The sequence below is a fragment of the Morone saxatilis genome, unplaced genomic scaffold (genome assembly GCF_004916995.1).
Source record: "Morone saxatilis isolate NCDOM2014 unplaced genomic scaffold, NCSU_SB_2.0 Contig14, whole genome shotgun sequence".
Classification (NCBI taxonomy): domain Eukaryota; kingdom Metazoa; phylum Chordata; class Actinopteri; family Moronidae; genus Morone; species Morone saxatilis.
Genome location: NW_023339696.1, coordinates 1357342 through 1366212, shown reverse-complemented (window position 1 = coordinate 1366212; position 8871 = coordinate 1357342). Strand labels below are relative to the sequence as shown.

Sequence of the window (8871 nt, the reverse complement as noted above, 5' to 3'; positions counted from 1 at the left end):
TAAAAGTCAGAATATCTCTGCCTCTTTTGCTTTGATCATTCTTTTAAATCTGTCTCTTGTGAACCCTAATTTTACTGTGCTAACCTTTTAAGCCTGGTCACATACTAGATACTTTAGCCTTTAAGATATAACCTTAGGAGTTTAGTCTAGAATGACTGATACTGAAAGTGAAATGTTTCTAACTTGTATATAAACTAACCTCTGCTGCTTCGTCTTGTCACTTACATAAAGGCCAAGTGTGTGTGGAAGCACCCTCCAGGTGACGAGATCTACAGGAAGGGGAACATCTCTGTCTTTGAGGTGGACGGGAAGAAGAACAAGGTAAAAGTGCTGCTGACTACCCGTGACCTTTCCCCAGAAGGTCCAGGAATAATTTTTCGTTTTCTTATCCTTGAGTATTCAAGTCACGTTAAGTCACTAGTCTTTGACAGAGAAACATAGGAAAATAGCGTCCAGGTTATTACCGAAGTTACCCTTCAAGGAAAACTGCAACTTTTTGTTGATTGGCTGTGAATATAAAAAGATTAGCCAGCTGTGTTTCCTGTAAGCTCTGATAAATTACAATGCCTTTGGTGCTTTTCCTCACAGATTTACTGTCAGAACTTGTGTCTGCTGGCGAAACTCTTCCTGGACCACAAGACTCTGTATTACGACGTTGAACCATTCCTCTTCTACGTCATGACTGAAGCTGACAACACAGGGTGCCATCTAGTCGGATACTTCTCCAAGGTAACCTGGTAGACAACAACTGGAATACTACAAAACTGCCCAGTGTTTTGTAGTATTTAGATAACCTTTTAGAAGTTAGTGAAAATAATAACTTCACAAATTGGTAGTCTTCAAAGAACTGAAATATACCATGTATTTTCTAACTACTGTATGTGTACACATTGGATCATCAGCTCAAAATATCAGTATCTTCAAATTCACTAATATCAGTGCTGATAAAACCACACGACAGTCAAACCATCATGTTTACTGATTTGTCCTGCAGGAGAAGAACTCTTTCCTGAACTACAACGTGTCCTGCATCCTCACCATGCCACAGTACATGAGGCAGGGATATGGCAAGATGCTCATAGACTTCAGTGAGTATAAACACCCGATGTGTGTATCCCTCGTGCATCTTTTATGTTCTTTAGTCACATACATAGTTTTTTTTTTTTTTTTACGGATTTAGGAGGGTGTCTGAAGCACTTATTATATTTCTGTATCCTTATTTCTGTTCTCTCCATGGAAGGAAGAAATGCAAAAGAGAGAGTGCAGCCAACAAAAAACTCTGTCTGATCTGTCCTTTTAGGTTACCTGTTGTCCAAGGTGGAGGAGAAGGTGGGTTCACCTGAGCGTCCCCTGTCTGACCTGGGCCTTATCAGCTACCGGAGCTACTGGAAGGAGGTGCTGCTGCGCTACCTGAACAACTTTCAGGGCAAGGAGATCTCCATCAAAGGTCAGAACTGGACTGCATTCTCCAGAAGGCTGGAAAGAGGTGTGGTGGGCAGTGGTGCATCCAGATCTCAGAGTAATTGTTGGCCAAGTAATTCATTCGAGGGAAAACCCCATAAATTAAAGAGTTAGCTGTTAACTAAATTATATGACTGTACTGTGATGAAACATATCAGTGCTGGTGTTCATACTGACTTTCTTAACCAAATTTATGAAAATAAGCATTTTCCGTCATGACATTTAAACAAAAAGAGTGTTTAATCAGAGGAGGAATACCCAAAAGAGGACAATAATCTTGAGTGTGTGTTCGTGTGTGTGTGTTAATATGTGCATGCATGCATTCATGTGTGTCTGCCTCTGTGAATGAATCAGAGAGCACTGAGGCCACTCCAAGTCAGTGTTCAGGTGATGAATGAAGGTGGAGGCACACGAGACTTAAACTGAGTCATCCAAAACACATTCAGAGGGCCGAGGGAACATCCTGCTTAGTCAGTTTTGTTTTTGCTGGTTGTATACATTCCAGAGGAAAGCCCCTGCAACTGTGATGAAAACAAAAACAAGACTGAGACTCCACAGCCAGACTAACAGCTCTGCAAGGCACTTAGGCACAGCGGGGGTCTGAGTGAAAAGCTACCAGTCAGTATGCCATCTTGTTCACACTAAAAGTGGTGATGTTAAGCAAGTGTAATGTTCACCGTCTTCACACATACCGGACAGCCTCTCTGAGCCACTAGCTTAGCTAAAACACAGGTACCACACAGGAACCTTTACAAACAGCCACGAATGTGCTTCTAATGACTTTAACACTGCTGTGGCCAGTCTGTCAATCACTTCGGTCTGTGCGGATGCCGCTATTGTCACATGTTTTATTGTGCGTCCTGTAACTGTCACTCAACTGAATCATGCGAAAGCAATGGCAGGAATGTGTACTGCTGGTCTGGTGTGAGTGCACCCACTTGTAAAAACATTGCTCCAGAGTGCTTCCACTGATCAAAAACTACATTTAAGCTCTTGATGATGTCTTTTTTTAGCTCTGATATGAGTTAGAAATTCACTTTAATTCACATTTTCTCAAGCTGAATGGAGTTAAATCCTGACTTATTTTTCTGGTTCCCTGCCTCTCACTGAGAATTCATGCAGTTCTCATTAAATATGGACTGGCGGGAGTTTTAGCATTTAAAGTCTTAAATGATCATTGACCCCCGTGACAGCACTAATTATACAGTATGCAGTGTAGGTATTCTCATTATTTAGATAATTTCAGTTGACAACTACAACTGACTAAGACACAATATTGCACTTGGTTTTAGTTACTGTTACAAATAACTCAGACTCTCTGCAATTCAAAAATCTCTTTGTCACAATAAATAAAGAGGTAGCGAGAGCCTCCAGTAATAGACGGGTCAGGCAGCAACCATGACAGTGTGACAAACTGAGAATAGTTCAGTCATAACACTCTGTTCCCTCCTGTCCAAGACTCTTGTTGTCCTCCTTTTCTTTTGAGCTTCTATTTTATTTTATTTTGTTCAGATTTTCTTCATGTTATTTTGAATTAAGGAAGATGTTTTCAGCTCGCACAGTAATATAAATAACCCTTCTAAATCATTCGAGTTTGCATGCAAAATGCATTCTCACTGTACTCTGCTATTCTCTGCCATGCCTGTAGATATTAGCAAACATTGTACTAAGTGGGATTTGTCATCACAAGCCTTTTGATTAGTCCTAACTCTGCCAATGTGTTTGCACATTTCATAAAGAATGACTGTGGTCATGCTTTATCTAACTTTTCATGATGTTGAGTGGTTTTTTCGTTGCATAGAAACAGCATAATCATGTTTAGCACAAATAAATTGAAGTCTTAAAGGACAATGCAGCAGCTCAGCAGTTCATGTTAACTGACCTCAGAGAATAAGCTAAGCTAACCTGCTGCTGACTGTAGCCTTATATTTACTGGATAGATATGACTGTCCCTGTCATTGTGAGCATGTTAGAATGCTGATGTTAGCATGCAGCTCACAGAGACGCTATCAGGACTGTCTTATTAGACTCCTATCTTCTTAATCAGACAGTTCTGATGCCATCCCTCTGACCTCCTCCATGTCCCTCTTGTGTTCACAGAGATCAGTCAGGAGACGGCAGTGAACCCAGTGGATATTGTCAGCACGCTGCAATCCCTCCAGATGCTCAAATACTGGAAGGGAAAGCACCTGGTTTTAAAGAGACAGGTAAGATACAAAACAATGAAATTCAGAATACTCACGCTGTTGTGTCCATTTGGTAGGAAATCAAACCTACTTTCTTATATAGCAATAAATTGCTGTAGCCAATCCAACTAAGGTGCATTTTCTTTTATAGGACCTCATTGATGACTGGAAGGCCAAGGAGACCAAACGTGGTAATGGCAAGACCATCGACCCCACAGCCTTAAAATGGACACCGCCTAAAGGGACGTAGAGGAGCTTCCTTTCACACTCCAAAAAACGCATACGTACACAGACAGATCATCCTCCTCTGCACACTGGCATGCTCACAGACCCTGAGCCTAAACCCTCACACACACACATACTCTTTGCTTTCAGCACAGTCAGTCACTTACAGAGTCAGCCATCACTCTGGGTTTAGCAGTCACTGTCACAGTTCAGAAAATCAACATTTTTCTTTGGACATAACACAAAATAGAAGAACGTTAGGTAAATGCTCCTAATATAGGAATGAAGTGTATTCAGTGTTTAAAATCTGGCTATGTGGAGTCAGTATGTACGCTCTGGCTCTGCAGAATGTGTCAAAGTTGCCATCAACGGGCTGGGGGGGCTTCATTTAAAATAAACACTTAAAATTAAACAGTGGTTTGTCCCTTCTGGGCTGCTGAAGAAACATGGCAGACTCCATTAAAGGTGATCCCCATATCCAGGTGATTACAGACTAATGAAAACATAGCTATGAATATTTTATATAGTTCTGCCGATATAGCCTCCTAAATGTTACACACAGGACCTTTTAAAATTATTGGTTCATTTAAAAATACATGCACTACTTCCCTTAGATGAAAAGCTGAAGTGTATGGAGGCCCAAAGTGTTTAATATTGACTGAATAAATATGAAATAAATAATCACATGATTAAATGGTGTAAAACATACAAATTAAGTTTTAATAATTTCTTCAATTGTTGGTTCATTTATCAATTTATTTATGTGATTGTTATTTTTTTCTTGCTCTTAATATTTTATTTTTATTTCTTCAATATTGAGCTCTTTGGGTTTCCATAGAAGTAAAGCCGTAGTTTCCGGCTCCAACTAAGATTCGTGTCCAACATTAACATATGACTACACTGCAAAACAATGAGCTATGTAGCAGCCAGTGATGTCAGTCTACGCATGTTTGATCACCGCTGTTATCCTCTCAACCTCATTTGTTTTCTGAAAAGTGAAAGTAATTGTGCGTGGTTAGTGCGCCTCCTCCCAGACACTTGATTAGCACGGAGCACCAGGCACACCCGCTAATCCAATCTGCGACAGCCGGTATTGACCCTGCGCTGCACTTCATTCTGTTCCCGAGACGGCCGAAACAACGCAGGTTGGCAGTGCATTGACTCATGCAACATGTTTTGGCAGACAAAGACCAGCTGGCTGTGATTAAGGCCTGGGCCCAAAATGCATAAAGTTCCTAGAAATAGGAGCCTTGACCTCGATTTACCACTCAGGTCACGTGACTAAATAGAGATTGTAAGATTGCAAGATTTGCAAAAAATTTTGTGAAAACATGAGTAAAATATGACCTAGTATTAACGGCTGCAGACATCTGTTAGTTTGCAAGTTTTTACAATTTTGACATTTGAAATGATACAAGCAGTTACAGTAGGATGGTCTCAGGTCAGATCTTTTACACTTTCTGTATGTAATTGTAATTGTATGAAATGTTTGACAGACCAGTGCACAGACAATTTTCTGATGCTGACAGTGGCTGTTGGAACCCAGAGCGAGTAACTCTCAGTAACTCAGCGTCTCTACAAACACACACATTGTTCCAGTATTTAAGCAGTCAGACGGTTAGTGAGGAAGCTATAGCTGCCATTGGCCATGTTTGGACCGTGTCACCAGGATGGGACCTACCCGTTACCACCTGTTTTCCCTTCTTTTTTCAGCCTTTTATCTCAGTGACGGCTGTGTTGTCTTACGATGTCTGCAGTTATATTCTGAACAGCAGAGGCACACAGGGAAGTGTTGGAGCTCACAAACATGTTTTTTTGGTGTCCTTTTCTGTGATTTTGTTAAAGTTCTCAATGATATTTTATACTTTTTCTACCTCTAAGGTTTACCACTGTATAAAAGCTAGAACGGCCCATTTTAAGCTTCTTTTATTTTCTTTTTTTATTCGGTGTGTTAACATGTGAAACTTTGTAGCTGTGTTCAGCCAGTGTTTTTCTTTTTTTTTTTTACTAGATTAAAAAAAAAAAAAGCTATTTATATTCTTAAAAAATATGTTAACTGCGTAGACCATAAAAAAGACAAAGTCTGGTAGAGCAGTGTCTACTCTATAGGACCGGCTTCCTTGTGAATATAAATATTTATCTCAAAATTTTATGTAGATTTGAATGTGTGTAGAAGCTCCTGAAAGGTACAGGAGGGAGAATCCAGGGCATCCCCCCACCAACAAAGACAATGACAGAAGTCATTTACATTTCAAAGATTTATCTCCTGTAATCAAAAGTGACACGATTGAATCAAAACATGTCACTTTTACACATTGTCACTATTTGTTACTACCATACTTGCTGCTGCAAGCGGTGAGGAAAATACAAGCACAACCTTTTTGTGTAAGACCACTAAACACGGTCGGCAGCATTTTTTAAATTATTTTTTGTTCTTTACAGCCCAATGTGTTTAAAGTTTTATTTTATTGACAATCTCCATATTTATTATTCGGATCAACCTGTTTGTTTTGTAACCAGCTTTTAAGATTTGTTAAAGGAATAGTGTTTTGGGAAATACACATATTTGTCTTGCAGAGAGTTTATTGATTAGAAGATTGTTACCACCCTTGTGTCTGTATGCTACATATAAAGCTAGAGTCTGTCGCCTATTAGCTTAGCTTAGCTCAAAGACTGGAAACAGTTAAGCCCCCCAGGAAGAGCGCAGGGCTTTGAAGCCAATTTGACATAGTGGCCAAACTGTGTAATTACAACAATGACGTCTGTCACATGATGCACACTGGCCCAAAATTATAATTAGCTTAAATGGTGAAAGAAGCAGCTGTAAAATGGTGGATAAATTGTTTTAGCATCACCCCCCATTAAATGCAGTAGCTTCATATATATACCCCACAGTGAGTGTGGTATCAATCTTCTTGTCTATCTTTTGGCAAGAACGCAGTAATCCCCAAAATATTGAACTGTTCCTTTAAACATGTGTATAAGCTTAGACAGCAGTTGGCTGTGAAATCGGAGGTGTGTGGCCAACAGTGTCCGATTGAATCAACTACTTCTTTATGTTTTATAGATTTTGTGTCATATATGGAGGAATATTGTTCCTTCACAGCCTAGAGTCACATTTGCTTTTCTCCTTTCATAGCATAACAAATGTCGCCTTTAAATTCTGCAAGGTTGAAAATGCTTTTCTTCGTGCTGTTTTCTTGTTTCTATAGCGGTGTCTTCTTCCTGCCATCTGTGTATTTATTTATCTGTGTTTTACATGTTTATATTTTCTCTAATCCTGTGGTTGGTTTTCTTCGGCTTTCATTTGGGTCTTACATGAAGGGGTTCAGGTGTCACGCTGACTGGCAGACTTAAAATAAATAAAGGCCACTCATTTCAAAGGACTACATTTATCCTTTTAGCACCTACTCTCAATAAACCTCTGAAATGTGCTACTGACCGAAATTACATGACTGTCATGAGTTTGGACAGTGTTTTTTTTTTGCCAATTCTTAAGTGCATTTACAGGAAAGTGCAATTACTTTTTGAAAGATTTTCAAAGGAAAAATCCATCCTTAAACACAACTCTTGATGATGATGTTCTATATGTGGCCAATTTAGGTGGAGGTCCCTCAGAATGAAAGAGGATGTGTGTCTTTTTAGGGCTGCCATTTTGTACCCGTAAAGGAAAAAGAACGTTTTCTATTCTCACAGTAGCAGGAAAGTGACTTGACTCATGACTTAAATTGCAGCACTTAAACAGAGACCCCTAGAATGTGTTAATCATCACAAAGAGATCACATTTAATGTGTTTAAGTGTCTGATAGTGTTTTCTTTAAATTAACATTTTTTTGTAGAAAACTCGTGTCTTGACATTACAGTCCTTTTTTGTCTTGCAGTTTGTCTCTGTGCCAGTGGCAGCTATAGGTCGGCAGCTTCAGAGCACCATGCTAATGTGTCACAGTTACTTAGAGAAACCAGAGGCATCTCATTACCTTCCATAGGCCACCAGTGAGCTGTTGTACTACTGCGATCTGCTTCCTATTTAAACTTCGCACTCAAAGCTGAGACAGACAAAAGTAGCGTGGCATTGATATGTAGCTCAGTTGCGCTTTTGTACTTGCTTCTCTCCTTTCCTTCCTCTTCAATAAATGCAAATGGTGAAACACATTGTTGGCTTTGTCTGATGTGTTGTTTGTTTGCTTGCTAGCTGTTTCCCCTGGCAACAGCATGAGCGTCCCGAGTGGGTAAAGGATTGTTTGGGCCTGGTCAGTTATTATTAATGAGGAATGTACTGTATGGACAAATGGCTAACGAGGGAGGTGTTCTGCCTACCCCTCCTTTTCCTTCATGATCTGTCCACCATTACCAGACGTCATGGTGGGATGTAACTGGATGACATGATGTGCCTCTCCAGATGTGAGCAGCTGTACCCCCCGAAGTGGACTTAAATGTGGTAACCACATGAAACTTAATTAACTAAAGCTGCAGTAGGTAACTTTTACAAAATTACATATTAATATCTTATATTTGCTGAAACTTTCACTATATCGTGTAGTACATGAGACAGATAATCAGAAAAAATCTCCTGGGCTTGGAGACAGCAAACAAAGTCTGCAAAAAAACGGACAAGGAGGTTGACGTGGGTGTTTTATGAGGCAGGGGCACTTTCCAACTCAGACGGTCGGTTTCCGATACAAATGGAAAGCACCATAATGCAGAGATGCTGTTGGGTTTCATTATGGGAAATGTAGTGTTTTACCCATACCAAGGACCTGAAAATAACTTTGTCCTACTTGCAGAACTTTAACTTTATCCTGACAGTAGCAAGAATCCACCGGGCCTGAATGTAAACAAACAATCATAGCAAAGAAAGATATAAAGACGCTTTGGGTTGGAGACTTGAAGATAGTTGATTGTTTAGTCTCATTCCCAGGGTCCTAAAACATCTGTATTTGACAACCTGGAAATGACACTCAACGATCAACTATCTTTCTTGGCTCTGATTGTTTGCTTT

At 39.9% G+C, this 8871-nt stretch overlaps 1 protein-coding gene across 3 annotated transcripts in view; it reads left to right on the top strand.

Annotated features, from left to right (window-relative positions):
• LOC118322532 (histone acetyltransferase KAT7-like) overlaps positions 1-8022 on the top strand; it is a 19605-nt gene extending 11583 nt beyond the window's left edge. For all 3 annotated transcript variants that reach the window (XM_035654238.1, XM_035654236.1, XM_035654235.1), the window contains 6 exons: positions 232-321; positions 589-729; positions 995-1088; positions 1301-1447; positions 3562-3668; positions 3799-8022. In XM_035654238.1, the coding sequence (XP_035510131.1) occupies positions 232-321; positions 589-729; positions 995-1088; positions 1301-1447; positions 3562-3668; positions 3799-3897 (678 nt within the window). In that variant the 3' untranslated portion in view covers positions 3898-8022. The remainder of the gene's footprint in view (positions 1-231; positions 322-588; positions 730-994; positions 1089-1300; positions 1448-3561; positions 3669-3798) is intronic.
• Positions 8023-8871: the final 849 nt, after the last annotated feature.